The 15541-nt window shown below is 34.8% G+C and overlaps 3 protein-coding genes across 6 annotated transcripts in view; 2 read left to right on the forward strand and 1 right to left on the reverse strand.

The window, feature by feature from the left end:
- Positions 1-391: 391 nt before the first annotated feature.
- Set (NAP domain-containing protein SET) lies at positions 392-8219 on the forward strand. Of its 2 annotated transcripts, none has more exons than XM_076830128.1 (5): positions 392-787; positions 3613-3802; positions 4528-4733; positions 5251-5515; positions 5601-8219. In XM_076830128.1, the coding sequence occupies exons 1-5, from the start codon at positions 530-532 to the stop codon at positions 5624-5626; spliced, it is 945 nt and encodes a 314-aa protein (XP_076686243.1). In that variant the 5' UTR covers positions 392-529; the 3' UTR covers positions 5627-8219. The 2 variants fall into 2 exon arrangements, with proteins under 2 accessions (XP_076686243.1, XP_076686244.1); XM_076830129.1 differs by having other exon boundaries at positions 398-787; positions 4537-4733.
- Positions 8220-10244: 2025 nt separating this feature from the next.
- On the reverse strand, positions 10245-13466 carry LOC143378395 (lanC-like protein 2). 3 transcript variants are annotated; one of them, XM_076830125.1, is made up of 10 exons: positions 13347-13466; positions 12785-12958; positions 12538-12717; positions 12310-12461; positions 12095-12242; positions 11874-12014; positions 11590-11772; positions 10678-10824; positions 10502-10604; positions 10245-10402 (listed from the first exon to the last, which is right to left on the reverse strand). In XM_076830125.1, exons 1-10 carry the CDS (start codon positions 13389-13391, stop codon positions 10326-10328), a joined length of 1350 nt encoding a protein of 449 aa, XP_076686240.1. In that variant the 5' UTR covers positions 13392-13466; the 3' UTR covers positions 10245-10325. The 3 variants fall into 3 exon arrangements, with proteins under 3 accessions (XP_076686240.1, XP_076686242.1, XP_076686241.1); XM_076830127.1 differs by having other exon boundaries at positions 12785-12954; positions 13347-13371; XM_076830126.1 differs by lacking the exon at positions 13347-13466 and adding an exon at positions 13107-13244.
- A 797-nt stretch (positions 13467-14263) lies between these two features.
- Brm (ATP-dependent helicase brm) overlaps positions 14264-15541 on the forward strand; it is a 43530-nt gene continuing 42252 nt past the window's right edge. The window contains exon 1 of the mRNA XM_076820314.1: positions 14264-14482. The gene's annotated coding sequence lies outside the window, so the exon portion shown is untranslated. The remainder of the gene's footprint in view (positions 14483-15541) is intronic.

Here is a 15541-nt window from a genome sequence, read left to right on the forward strand (position 1 = left end):
AGTAACCGTTTATAATGTAACGCATTCGATTTTCAACAATGACTTTGAATGTGAAAAAAAAATTCGTTAAATTTCATTATCAAATTATTTTTCAATCACTAATCCTTATTTCTATACACATTATTTCTTAAAATACAGCTTTTTTAGCTCGAAAATATAAACGTCGTAAAAATCCTCTTACTCTTTTCTACTTTAATCTCTCAGTATATATCTTTCAAATGTATTCTAAAAGTACGATATGCAAAAATTTGAATCATACCTGTCGGAAACAGAAATGTGTTCGCAAATGCATTTAATTCCAGCGAAATATTTGCGTGTTCATATTACATTGGCAATAGGAAAGTGGAGGGTGTTTCGCATCGTTTCGCATAATCGGTGTAGTGGCCCGTCTAGATAAGCTATCAAACTCGTGGCTGCAGTTTAGCTTGCTTACGCGCCGCAAATTCGTGACACGAGCGTGACGAACGCGGTGTGAGTGCGTACTGAAAATAAACAGTAGTGGAGTGGTGACAAGAGCGCGGGTCGAACGATGGCTTCGCCAAATAAAAAGGCCAAGGAATTGGAGGATCCAGGTTCGGGCGAGGGTGTTGAATCGCGAGATTACGACATTGAAATACAGAAGACACTCGAGGAGATTGACGGGTGTCAAAATCAAATCGATGGCCTCAATGAGAAGGCCAGCGACGAAATCCTAGAAGTCGAGAAGAAGTATAATAAGTTGCGTAAGCCATATTTCCAGAAACGGAATGACATTATTAAGAGGATACCCAATTTTTGGGTCACTGCTGTATCCTTTCACGCGATGACATTACGTTCTCGCTAATAATAGTTACTAATGTATCTTTGACGTTTCTCGGCAATGCCGGCGTCCACCGGCGCTGGGCGCCATCTTGCCTACTTGTATACGTACATAAGCATGTATAACTACATGCGGTCACGCGGGATATGATAGAAATTTATTATTATACAAATTGCATGTCAAGAACGCTACTGCAATCATATGATTTATTATTCTCTTATTATCTACGATCCATCCTTACTTTGTATTATCCTTTCATTATACAGTGTAATTTCTTCACTTGTTCTCAACACAGTACGATTGTTTTTCTTTATTGTAACGTTCCTTTCCGTATTTATAATTCTCATTTACCAGCGCATTGATATGTTTCGCTTTTTTTTTGTCGTGTTTCAAGGTTTCTTCGTAAAGTATACGTTAGTGTTTAATTTGCATAGAATTTTGTTTTGAAAAATTAGGTTGCCCTGTAAGCAAAGTGGCTTCTTTCAGTACACATTCAAGATATTAATCCACGCAACTTACTTTAAATAATGAAACACCTACAATTTCAGTATTTCCCATTCTGTAACTCTCATTTTTCTTCTAGTTTCTCATGGAACCCTTAATTTTAGGTGCATTGATAACTCTCATCTCATATTTTTTTCTATACAAATAATTTGGAATTTTCAGAAAAATGTACATTTAACATTGGGCTATCCATTGAAAATTGTAGATGATCTATAGTTTCTTTCGTGACTTACAATTTAAAATTAGTATAAGATACCAAGAAAATAGTTTTTTTTCCAAATTAAGTTTTTGCAACAAACTTATATTAAAAAACTGGATCAAGTCTTTTGTCCCTTTTGTCGATTTATGTGTTTCCCCCGCATTCTTTGTTATTAGTCTTAATGAATTAATTCATAGCTTGATATATTTATGATACTAAATTTAATAAGATAATTAATATACAGAGTGTTTCAGAACTGCGGGTATAGTTGGCAGAACAAATATAGTGATATATAATATGGGACGCACTTAAATAATATGTAAAACAACATCTTTGGTGGCATGAATGACAGGGGCTAGTTGATACGTTTTTCAGTTTTCATGTTTTTCATTTTAGTTTGAATTAATTACTTGATAACAAATATGCTACAATATACTTTGGTCCTTTCTCTTTAATATGTTACAAATGAAAAGTTGAGAAAATACATACAAAATGAATGGAAAAATGTTATTTGGACGAAGGTGAAATGTATCAATTTGGATGTATCAAAACTATTTACTTTTTCTCTATATAAACGAAAACAGTTAAAAAACGATTGTTAACGTCAATGTACACACACGTACGCTGGATCGTAGGAAAGAGTTGGATAACAATCTTCACATATCTCCCTCAAATGGAGCTACATATATACGGCGTCGAGATAATTTGTCTGTATCAATTTGCCCCTGTAGCAACTAGCCCCGATCTCCTGTATGGTAGAAAATTGAGAAGAAATGAATAAATATCGTATAGTAAGCTGTGATCTTTAATTGTCTTGTTCGATGCAATTTATTTGCTACTTTGAATAGTAGAATAAAAATAACTGGGTGGTACCATTTATGTAGTGGCTACTGTGGAGACTTGTTTCATGGTTTGACCAAAGCTCAATGTTTCCTCTTAAGGATGTACCGGACCTATCTTCAAAATTGCACCTACTTGATGAACATTTATGAGATTGTTCCTTTTAATCTTCCTGATATGCTCCAAAAATTTTAAACGAATTTACTACACGGTTGCTGAGTTATAACGATTTGAATCTTCACTGATTTTACACGCACTCTTATGGAAACAGACGATCTTGACAGATAAAACCGCTGAAAAAGTGTCAAATAAATAGTACCTATGCTTTCAATTTTTTTGTACGTGTAGTATATGGGTAGATGAAAATATCTGCAGAGTTTCAATTGTTTTCACTACACCGTTCTAAAGAAATAAATTATAACTTGAGAAAATTGTGAATTCAGAGCATTTTCACTGACACGAGTCCAACAAATAATGCTTGACAAAGGATTTGTAAAGTAAAAAATACCTATCTAGGAGTAAAAATAAGACTCCAACTGCCTTTTGAGTTCCTTACATCTAGATTTACTATGCGTAAGACGTAGATATTCAAGTATTTCAAATTTCATATACTCTTGTCTAATATTGTACGTTCGATACATCCTTAACTCTAAGTTGTGGACGTGCGTATACACGTGTATACAATAGCACCAGGCAGCAGCATTCACAAATATCGTATTTATCTAGTGTAAGAATACAGGTTTCCATTTGTAAACGCTATATAATGTGGTCCTGGATATCTACAATTTTTTATTTTCTTCTTGCTAGTCTTTACTATAGAAGCCAATGTAAAGCTACAAAGGAACATATGGCCGATTTATGTGTATAGTACAATGCAGTTAAAGTGTTAAACCTGATTTCAAAATTGTTTAATTGCTCAAAATAATAGTTTCTAGTTATTACGATTAGCTCATTCTTTTTGGCGTTTAATACTATTAAGTAACATCCATTTTCCGTTCTATGCAACAAGTCCATTTGCAAGCAGTTTATTTTTCACCCTAAAAAGTATAGTTGAACACTCATTTATTCTTTTTTTAACAAATATATAATATATTAAAATATGATACTTGTATACTGATAATGCGCGGAAACTCGATATTAAGTTAGTAATAATATAATAATATTTCAAAATTTCAGTTTCTTGACCTGAAATTAATTTTTATATGCATTAAGTATTACAATTTCACGACATACATCGACGACAACGTAAATTTCCTTATTGTGTATATAGTTTGTAAACAACAAAGAAATAGCAGAAATATTGGAAGAAGATGAAGAAGATGCGCTTCGATTTTTAAACAAATTAGAAGTTGAAGAGTTTGAGGACATTAAATCTGGTTATAGAATCAATTTTCATTTCGATGAAAATCCCTATTTTGAGAATAATGTCCTCACTAAGGAATTTCACCTAGGTTCTTCTGGTGAGCACATTTCTAAATCTAAATATCTGTTTCAATTATATTTCTATTAGATGTGTTAAGTAAGATTTGGAATACTTTGTGTCTTTTTATTGTATTTTCAACAATTTGCTGTAATTCTCAAAAGTTACTGATTAGGGTGGAACGAAATATAGGGGCAAAATATTTTTTTATTATTCATGACTTCTAATAGTGGGCAAAAGTTGCCTTTTATAATGTTATTTAAGCTGCGAAAGTTGTAATCTCGATCAATAAATTTTTTGAGGTGCTGCAAGCCATTCAAAAGTCACAACAATCAGTAAATATGAATATTTGAATGGTTTGAGGCACCTCAAAAAATTTGTTGATTATTAGAAGTCATGAATAATAAAAAAATATTTTGCCCCTATATTTCGTTCCACCCTATTACTGATTTATTCGTAAAGTAATATTCGTTTTAAAATTAATATGTGTACAAGCAATATATTATTAGTAAAGTAAAGTCTTATTTATTAACGAAAATAAGTATATAAAATTTGCAGAATCACAGTATTTGCATAACAGAGAAGAAACGAATGATGTTAGTTACAATATTAGTTATATTCTGTTTGCAATACTTATATTTATTTAGAACAGGAAAGATTATATTAAGTAAATATTCCATTTCATTGATTTAGACACTAATCATTTGTATTCTTAGTTATTCTTAGAATATTCTTAGTTTTGATGTATCTCCTGCTTTTTTGCAGGAGATCCAGCATCTCAAAGTACACCTATACGTTGGAAAGAGGGCGCAGATTTAACAAAAAGAGCAAAAACCAAAGCCCCGCTAAAAGGTCGGAAAAGGCCACTGAAACACAGATCATTCTTCGAATGGTTTACGGATCATGGAGACCCAAGTTCGGATGAAATAGCAGAGTTAATTAAAGATGACATGTGGCCTAATCCATTGCAGGTAAGGTTCTTTATTATTTATATTCACCTGTACGATTATTTCTATTTCAGTGTGCTTATGGTAATTTTTTTAACAATATGTCCCCAATATTTTAAGGGGTCATTCTGGTAATCAATGGTGAATACAATGAATATCAATGTCAAATTGTTCCGTATACATTACAAGTAGCTTAATAAACGAAAAAAAGTTTGACATTGTTATTCATTGTATTCACTGAGAAAATAAAACCTGAATGTTGCCGAATTTTGCGGCCTGATTACCAGAATGATCCCTTAAATGAATTTTGACAATGAATAATAACGTTTATATAATCATATTTGTGTAAAAATGTTGAGAATTCAATAGAATTCTGTGCAGTACACATGATCGAGTATATGTTCGCCTTTAAAATTTAACCCCTTTAATTTTATCCCTCGCTGTATTCTCACGTTTATTTATAATATTTTGTTTTAATATACTATGGAAGTTTAAAGAATATAATAAATATTTGACATAATGTAATTACGTCTGTTTTCAGTATTATTTGGCACCAGACATGGATGTTGAAAACGGTATTGAAGGAGATGGTGAAGATTGTGACACAGAGGAAGAAGAGGAAGAGGAAGATGGCGGTGCGGACGATGGTGATGAAGCAGGTGAAGGCGAGGAAGGGGATGATAGTATAGTTGTTGTCGAAGATGACGTGGATGAAGATGATGAGGAAGAAGAGGCTGTGAATGATGAAGATGATGGTGTAAATGAGGATGATGAGTTATTAGTAGACGATGAAGTGGATCGTGAAGGTAAAAATATTTATTACATTCCGCAAGGTGTATCGTATAATTGCAACATATTTAATGTATCGTCACCCCAATTGTTACGTTACAGATGGCGATGGAGAGGAACCAGAATAGAATTCGAAGTTCATTTTTCACAACATCGGCTACAGTCATAGACATTGAGAAAGAATCACTGAAAATACACATCAAATTGGTTGAAAATAGATGATGTTTGCAGGACTGAAAATCTTGAGCCATATGAATAAACTTTAAGACATCTTTGGGAAAACAAAGTAGGAAACAGAATTTAGCAGATCCAATCTGTTTCGGCGCAAAAGGATGCCGTGTGTATAAAACTACAATATTTGTTCGATTGTGCCGAAAATAACTAAAGAAAGGACGGTCTGAATTGAATTAGATAGGTTTCACTTTGCACATTGTTCTAAAGCAGTGCCGGAATACCGTACGAATTCCTTAGTTATATTCATATGGCCTAGTCATTCTCTATCATAGTAGACATACGATGAAGAACACCTGCTCAGCTTTCTCGTGTTATAATTACATTAAAAGGAACATAAATTATAAAGTATGACGGGACAGCGGACGGGTGTTCTCTTCATCTTGTTTTGTCAAGAAAATCTGTTTCATCGCATTACTTCCAGAACGAGGTGTTTTAGATATTTTTGAGGGTGACAATATCATGGTTATGTGTCGAGATATACAGCATTCAATTTTTCTCCATCCGTTCATTCATGTTTCATTATTTTTTAACCCGTCAAGCTAGGCACTTGTAAAAAAAAAGAACTAACTTATTACTAGATTACATTTATAAGCATACAGTCATAATTTCTTTAATGTTGTAGCCATGTAAAAGAAGCGAGAACAGTTTTATATATTCTCAGTAATTTAATGTATTTTGAACGTCAATTGAGAACATATCGCGAAGGATTACAATTTTATTAATACGGTAATTTATTTATACAGGCATAGGTGATACGCGTAAGAATGTATAAAACGTAAACATGACCGATGCTTTTTATAACTATTTTATTATGCTTTTGTTGTTTACATGATGGTAACATCAGAATCTTATATTTGTTAAAAGTGCAACAAGTTCGCCGAAATCATTCTTCGTTACATGTTTATTTGTATTCTGTATTTTTATTCTGCGATACGAATAATATTACATTACAGTAGCTTTTCGCGTATACACGTTTACCATTACGGATTCAGTTCATACAACGTATCGAATTTCGCTAACAATAAGATTCCACAAATTTTCCGGGCAGACAAAACCATACATCGTATGAATTTCTCTTCAACGTTCTGTTCACGCATTGTATTTCAGTCTAATGATGTTGCGTGGTATAATAATGCGCATTCAATTGTATCAAGTGCACAGGTCAAGTATAGTAAAGTTTGATCTTAACACCGGCGACTTGTTAATTTATGGATAAAGAAGAAGAAACTGATTATTATTTTCAATCGATGTCTGTGATTTATCACAATTTATTTACAGAGATCTGCAGTATGTTTTCCGAGCAGAAATCTCGTCGACATTTCATTCTCGAATAAGGATTGAAATTTGTCACGCTCAAAATGTAAAATCAACTGATGAAACTCACCTCGTTCTCATTCTTCCAGATTTTACATCGTAAACTATCCACTCTCGCGAGAAGAAAATATATCGCAAGCGTTTTTTCACGTGTAGTTCAACACGCGCTTCTAATTCTAAAGGCACCTTTTTAAATTACTGTTACGATCCAAAGGTGAAATTAGAATCAGGAGCCATCGTGATCCTGTTATATCTCCCGCGGTGTGCCAACGAATAACACATTGCGATTGGTTTTAGACTTCGGTGCAGATATAAAGGTTCTATTGAAAGGGTTTTTGATCAGCGTTTCCTCTGGAGTCTAGGAAAAATCAAATAATTACGCCGCTCAAAATAGATAACTTATATCTGATTTGATTACTCAAAACTATCCAAGGGGTCATGTTTTTGAAATGGAACCTGTTTATTAGGTCTTGGATAAAGCAGTTTCGTATTATAAGAGGCGACCTTTCGATTGACATGAAATTACTATGATGATATTAAAAATCTCTTAGAATAAGATTCCTATTTTTCTACTGAACGTTTAACGTTAGCAAAGTAAGCAATTATTTGATTCCTCCTAGAAAGCGACAAGGTGCGCTCTTCTACGACGTGTAATTCTGTCATTAAATTATAACCAGCTACTGTCCTAAAATATTCAGCGTAAAAGTGAAACAACAACAACAACAACAACAAAAAATACGCGTTAAAGTGACGTATTAAGTCCTGCGTCGAGTTGGCATATGTGGTCGCACAAAGGATACCTGTGTCTGAGATGAGTGAGCGAGAAGTAGGCAGAGGATATAAAACAACTGGGTGTAAGCATTCTTTCGAAACAATCGACGTACTCGTGTTACGCAATCATACAACAAATGAACGAAATAAAGTTGTGAGTTTGAGATAGGAATGAGTTTTTATATTTGAAACTACTTATAAAATATAAACACGCGAATATAAGACATTTTAATACAAGAATGGATCAAACGTTTTGTCCTAAACTTTTTATTTTACACACTATCGTTCGAAATCAATCGAAAATTGTTGCATCAACTTTCACGTATTGTCTTCGCACGAATTATTCTCCTAAGATTTGTTGTATAATTTTCCCATTTGTCGATAAAGATTGCTTTCTGGAGACACCGCGTTTTTTATTATATTTTTTTTTTTGTATCAACCTCATCGTTATCCTTCATTCTTCCCCCATCGAAAGGAACCTCGCCAACTTTTGTATCTTGCGCATAATCTAATTATTATATTTTTGACAACACTACGAGATTTGGAAACATTACTTTGACGAAAGAGTAAAAAACCGATCGAAGATGTAATCGTAAAATTAGAATAAATACAAGCAAGTGTAAGATTTAAATTTTGAAGACTATATTGTTCGCGATAGTCGTAAGATATGGGAAACTGGTTGTAAAAATTTTACTCTAAAATTCTATCGGTATACAGGGAATCGGGGATGTGAGGCTAACATTTTTCATCACCATTTTTCACGGTAATGATCTTTGGATATTGAAAATGAAACTGTGAACAGGGTGTTTCGTAAATTATGGGCTATATACGGAAAGTGAATACTTTTCGAAAGTAGTGTTGTCATATGGCATGTTTTTAGTTATATTAGTAGTATAGTAATTATTTTGTGTAGTAAGGTATAGTTGAAGAGATTTTATCGGTTAATCTATCATTATTCCATAGGTATCTATACACAAGTTACACAAATATTTATATGAAAAAAGAAAAATAAAATTGATGTAGTAAATAAAAGAAAAATTTGAACACCTTTAGTAGCCATAATGTCTCATACCTTTATTACTCTTCTCAGATGACACATGTCTGTGGACTTTTTTTATATTTTTTTTTTTTTTACAAATTCTAATACTTTTGTTCATCGTATTTAATTCCAATGGTACGCGTCCATGTCTCCACATTTGAATTTTCTTCAATTTAAAATCTCGATTTGTTTCATAGGAATAATTTTATTTCTTCATTTTGTACCTAGCAATCCCTGTTGGTATTGTATCTTCTTATATTTGAAATATTTAAGAAACTTTATTACCTTAGATTATTAGGTAGAAAATGTAATCCACACACGAGGCAGGCCAAATTGTTTTTTAAGCTGTAAACAAGTCTGATCGCATTCTTACATCCGGTTTTAGAATCAGTTGTTTGAATAATCGATGTTACTCTATTGGTACTTCATATGGGGATACGATTTTTTACTTACATTTACCGATTATTTTGGTTAGTATTTATTCTTAGAATTTAATTGTACCGATATTAATAACTGCGTAATTTTGTGGTGAGAACTGTGACACTTGTTTTCTTAGTAATTATGTATATCGCAAGAAACTTCTTAAACATTATATTTTATGATAGATAATAATTTAATATAGCCAGCGATTACACGAGTTTCTGATCATAGATTCTGTTTTTTAATATTATTTAATTAGATTGTACATATATAGAATAATATTTTATTACGTATTAAATCACCGATTCAAGAAATAAAACTTGTAAAGAGGATTAAATTGATCGTTATTTCGATATATCTATAATAGTAAGAAATTTGTTCTTTTATACAGTTTTATCTAAATTCTATAATTATACAAGATGATGTACATATATAAATACAGAATATGGCTTTAAATATATCGAAAGCTATTCCCCGAAAATCTTAAATTATTAGCAATGCAGATTTAATCATAGAAATCTGCACTGGAATCATTTTTGTTCAAGTGATGTTTTTCTTCTTTAAGGTTTGCCCTTTCTTGGGATTTTGTACATGAAATTTTCCGTACAAACTTAAATCGTATCTGACTTCTGCCTTCTCCCCTCCAAGCCTAATGTTCCCCTCGCCGATAGTCCCAGCTTCTGCTCCGTCTATATATGTCTATGGCCCCAACATCGTCCGCCATTGCCATGGAGCACAGACGCGGCCGATTCAAAATAACAGTGAACGTCGGCGTCGCGCGTGTCGTCCGAGATTTCTTGTCCACGGAAATGTCGCGGTCTCCTTTTCAGCGTCGCACGGTTTCCTTGACGACAAGTCACGCTGCTCAAAAGGAAGGTTGGAAGGGGAAGTAGACGCGTGAGGGGCCCCTACGCTGGACAGCGCTGAATTACATACTTAAAATGTGTAATGATAATGCATCTATATAATACGGTGGAAAAGGAATTTATTTGTGATGGTTGGCTTAAAATTCGTGAAAAATAGTTAATAATAATTCAGGTATCCATACTTTACACTGTGTATGTTGGGAATTTTGCTGAAAGTGGATTTTGCATGTCAATCAAGAAGTAAATGGTACCGGCAACACCTAAAATAATCATAAATAATACATGCACAACTCATTAATGTAATAGAAAGTATTAATAGAAAATCTATAGACTGTAATAGCCTGTGGTGTATTAGTTACCTTCGAATAATGAAAATGGTCTGTCAGGAATTCTGTTTTGATGCGTTCCAAAATCCATGCACCAGTCTGCGAACTTACAAGCTCTATATAAGTGTTTCACATCCTGAAAAAGATGTCAGTATTTGTTTAGAATGTATGGCAATCTTATTACGCACTTATTACGAATCCAATCTAACTTTTGTCTGTTGAAAAAGGGACAAGAAGGTGTAAGCATTCCCAGCTACTCCGTGACAGATTCCGTATCCTTTTTTAAGCAGTCCTCTTGACCACACCACTTCTCCACATTGTAGAGCAGTCTTCAGATACCGATCATCTTGATATATCTGTTTAAGTATATAATTACTTACTGGCATTTTCTTATTTCCGCTACGCAATCTGATGGCGAAAATTAAAGCAGTCTAATCGGGTTAGCTGTCACATATAATTGGCAGTACAGTATTTCCTCGTTACGGGCTCGATTTGGTGTACACGATACGGACTTTTCGCTATCCCCACCACTTCTGTCTCACTCTTGTCCGGCGATGGCGAGAGCGAGCGAGAGGCACTGAAAGCGAGCGAGGACGATACGAGACCGACGACGCGTTGATGTTTTGTCTCGCTCCGTCTATCGGACGCCTGACACTCTGTCCTTTGCGTGCGCGATGGTCGCAAGCGCTTACCGTGAGCCGGGCCTGCGTCAAGATTTTGCGAAGCGGTTTTCGTGCTCACGGTAAGCGCTTGCGACCATCGCGCACGCTCGCCGTGTTCCATCTCGCTCTCCCCTTCGGCCAGAAAGAAGCGAGAAACGAACACTCGGAATTAGGGCTCTGTTCACGATACGGGCTCAACGCCGGTCCCGACCAGCGAGCCGCTAACGAGAAAATACTGTATTGGGAATCTCGACTGTTTGATGATCGATTTTGTAAAATTTAACAGACTATTTAATGACAAAAACATTATTGCACTGTTTCAATACTTGTGTGACACCGGTCCTGTAACGCGATTGACTCGATTACAGAGCTTACTTTAGTAGATGGCGCTCTAACACTATTTCCCAATGCATAGACACTAAATGCTGTTCATGACTGTATAATTACAGGAGCAACAACCTCATAAGCTAAACAGAACAGCATGGGCATCGCAGGTGCTCCATGGCACCAGTGTACTAATTTATCAGTATGACTTCCAATCGACGATGGAAAGTTCCCAGAAGGATATCGTAAGTCCTGAAGAAAATCCAGTGCTGGTTTTATATCCTTCTCTAATTGAGACAGTGTTAAGTATTTCCGTGCCTACAACACGAGCAGATTTACGCATCAACATATTTTATACCGTTATTTCCGGGCATGGAATTTTTTTAAGTAAAGCTTAAATCAATTCGGCTTGATCATACTTGCAATAATAAATAAAGTATTCCAGCCAATCCATGCGCGCCGCCGATGTATTCTGCATCATGCCAAGCATACATTAAAGGTGTTTTGTAGTTTCTTGACGCAGAGTATACATGTCCGGATTTAATTATAAGTGCAATGACCTGATGTAATATTTTTTTAATTACCACACGGTTAATTCTATAATGAAGTGGCATCGCCAAAAATTGAAATTCTATAATACCTGTTTTATAAGCTCGTCCTCGATAGGTGGTGGAGATATATTGGAATTTAAGAACAAAAGGGAGAACAGGTAGCCAGCCCTTCCGTAAAGCAATTCATCGGGCAACTCACTGTTTTCCTTCAAAACGTAAGACGATAATGACTTCAGTCTATGACAGAACGTATAAATCAGTGCTCGTAGATGACCGTTACCAAGTACTGACAAAATGTATGTACTTAGATATCATATTGCTCGCTTCATCCTGACTGCCTTGTGAATGAAGCACAACTGAGCCAAGAGCTAGCGGACCCGCGATGCCAGTTAAGAATGTAATTTCTCTTTTACCTCTGAATTTATTTACACACATTCTTAACAGTTCTGTTGCTTTCTGCGCAGGAAATTATACATAAATGTTGGATAAATAATTACTTCTGTCTTGGTATCAAGGAATTTCAGAAACTTACGTCGATATAAGCTGGTTCGTTAAAACACTTTCCATACTGATAGAATGTGTATGCAATCCCAGCTGGTCCTGTATACACAGAGTAGTCATCATGGTACGCCCAACGGCTTTTCATTTCTTCCAATCGATCTAATAATTTCTTTGTACTCGTGTGTAGGGTAGCTTTATAATTTTCATTGATCTGATGGGCACAAGCATTTTCAGTTTTACATATCAAAAGTTGTGACAAATACATATAATATAATTACCTCTTTTGTGTTGACATTGATAATTAAATTAGAAGTAGGATTAGGGTAATCTTCGAAGGGATTCTTATAATAACGAGAACTGTCCATTTCTGTATAAAATAAACGTTGAATTTGTGTAACAATGTTTATATATTGTACAGCGTGTCCTTTTTTTAATTTATGTCCAATGCCTGCCTAGAATGATAATAAAATATAAAAACATACTTGACAATGATAAACGATAATAACTTTTATAACATTCTCACTTATGTTGTGAATAATAATTTTCTAACTGTAGTTGCACGTGACAGTAACTAATAAAAATCAAATCACGTAAAATTACCGGCTTTACCGGGAGAAAGGTTAATTAATACTTCTATTAGATATAATAGTATTTTTTGTATTACGCGCGCGTCATTTCGCTAGAAAATGATAAAAACCTCAAGTAAAACTCTGTAAATGAGCTTATGTTTTCGTAATCACAATGTAAGAGCAAATTAACTTATTACTAAGTAGGTAGGTACGTTAAGAAAGTAATATTATTACATTTCATTGGAAACATTTACGGAAGATATTAACAAACCTGTCCATCAAATAGTATCGAAGAAAAGTGTTTTAACTTTAACATAAAAACAACTGTTCGTCGCAGTGATGAGATCCCGGGCGGGTTTTCTCGCGCATGCGCGGCTTTCGCAGTACCGTATCTATGTTGGGTGGGGCAAGTAACGCATGTTCAAGGTACCCCATGGGTGATCAACTAACAGCGAATTCGTTACCTGGCACTGACTCTGCACTGGTGCCAGAAAATGATTGGGATTGGTTGTTTCTGATAGAAACTAAGAGAGCTCTATAAGAATCAACCAATCAAAGTCATTTTCTGGCACCAGTGCAGAGTCAGTGCCAGGTAACGAATTCGCTATAAGTCTTAAATACGCATAAAACAAATGCTAGATACAATCTTTAGCCCTCTGTCACAGTTTAGTGCAGTTCAGTGGTGAACTGTCATTGCATATGTGTGTGTGTATATATATATACAGGGTGTACCACACGCAATTGGGTCAGGCTTAGCTTTAAAACAGTAGAAGATAGAACAAATTTAAATAGGTTTGAATGATGCACCAGGTGGTTCACGTGTCTAATTTGGAAATGGAAGCGTTTCAGAGATTTTAATGTCACTTCTGTTTTTGTAAATGCAACTAGGTATTTATTTTTTTAAACAGCAACTGTCGAAAAATGGTGTACAGGTATTTTTGAGAGAAGATTTGTGATTTGGATAATTCGTTTATTTAATAAATTACTTAAATTACAAAAAATGTTCAAATAGCCCGCCACCACATTTGTGAATTCTGTAAATGAATGTCATTGGGCTCCTTATGCGACTTTGCCCCTCTCTGTACATTATATTCTGTTTGTATGAAATTGCGGAATACGGTGAAATACGCCAATACAACGCGGGCTTAATAATTTTGCGTTCATGTCACAGCAACGAAGCCTGGCGGGGGAAGCATAAGCTCCAGAGCGTAAATGACCAACAGTGGCGTAGGACATGGCTTCGACGTGACGGCCATATTTAACGCATTACACGGGTAGGGACAGAAGGAAAATGGCCGGTAGCGTGTGCCGCGGTGTTGTTGAATTCGGTGTAGCTTTTGATTGATTCTTATACGGATAAATGGCCAAAAGGGATTATCCTTCCAAGACAGAGTGAATTTTAAAACGGTATGTATCAGTGCGTCGTCCCTGAGTATGAATCGAAGCTTCCATGATGTCATGGTACCTTCGTATCCTATTACAAACCAAGCGTGAGTTGTCAGATTTCCCGTTGGAATCGGCTATTTTTTAATAAACGCCGAGTAGTGTATGTTGTCTAAAACATATACTAACGACGCTTCGTAACATATGCGTTGCGTGAATTCTTACTTGCACGTAGACAAAGTTTGTATACTTTGCGAAACGCGATAATTCTTGTCTATGCAAGTATTGTTTACTATATATATTTTTGATACTGCTTATGACTCGATCTGTGTTATTAGTAATTGAGGTTAGTTAACGAAGCAAATGCTAAATCAGATACCTCAGCCTTTAAGGATTGTAGTCCTCGAATGTGGTAGAATATTACGAAACAGCTTGCAGCAGTAGCAAATCATGAATATAAAAATGTACATACAGTGGCTCACAGCCATAATCGTACACTCTTTAAAATCGCATAACATTTTTAAAATTGGTCCAAACGACTTAAGTTTTTTTGAGAAGCTGGAAGGATTAATTTGCTAAGTGACATGTTTCATCGTTTTGGAAAAAATGCAATTGGCCGGAGTAGCGAAAAAAATAGTAACGGTCGTTTTTTCAACTTTTTTTTGTGAGCCTGTAATGAAAATTCAAAAAACCCGTTTGTAGATTGAAGTAAGTTGTATACGTGTCTAAAATTTCATGAAAATCGGTTAACGTTGCTCTGAGCTATAAACGCTTAAAGATCGCAGAATAAGGTTGAGAATCGCTGATTTTGGGAATTTCCGCGATTCTCGACCTTATTCTGCGATCTTTAAGCGTTTAATAGCGCAGAGCAACGTTAACCGATTTTCATGAAATTTCAGGCTGGTATATAACGTACCTAAATCTACAAACAGGTTTTTTGAATTTTCGTTACAGGCGCATAAAAAAAAGTTTTAAAAAAAACGACCTTTTATATTTTTTTTGCTATTCCGACCAAGTTCATTGTTTTTTCTCAAAACGATGAATCACATCACTTAGCAAATTAATCCTTCTAGCTTCTAAAAA

The sequence above is a fragment of the Andrena cerasifolii genome, chromosome 1, assembly GCF_050908995.1.
Source record: "Andrena cerasifolii isolate SP2316 chromosome 1, iyAndCera1_principal, whole genome shotgun sequence".
Classification (NCBI taxonomy): domain Eukaryota; kingdom Metazoa; phylum Arthropoda; class Insecta; order Hymenoptera; family Andrenidae; genus Andrena; species Andrena cerasifolii.

What these genes read in the sequence shown, in the direction of transcription:
- Set (XM_076830128.1), top strand. Translation starts at nt 530, where the DNA reads ATGGCTTCGCCAAATAAAAAGGCCAAGGAATTGGAGGATCCAGGTTCG. An exon ending in ATTTCACCTAGGTTCTTCTG is followed by an intron (nt 3,803 to 4,527) that starts GTGAGCACATTT and finishes GCTTTTTTGCAG; the next exon opens with GAGATCCAGCATCTCAAAGT. An exon ending in TGTGGCCTAATCCATTGCAG is followed by an intron (nt 4,734 to 5,250) that starts GTAAGGTTCTTT and finishes GTCTGTTTTCAG; the next exon opens with TATTATTTGGCACCAGACAT.
- LOC143378395 (XM_076830125.1), bottom strand. Translation starts at nt 13,391, where the DNA reads ATGTTAAAGTTAAAACACTTTTCTTCGATACTATTTGATGGACAG. An exon ending in TCAATGTCAACACAAAAGAG is followed by an intron (nt 12,718 to 12,784) that starts GTAATTATATTA and finishes TGTGCCCATCAG; the next exon opens with ATCAATGAAAATTATAAAGC. An exon ending in GCGAGCAATATGATATCTAA is followed by an intron (nt 12,243 to 12,309) that starts GTACATACATTT and finishes GTTCTGTCATAG; the next exon opens with ACTGAAGTCATTATCGTCTT.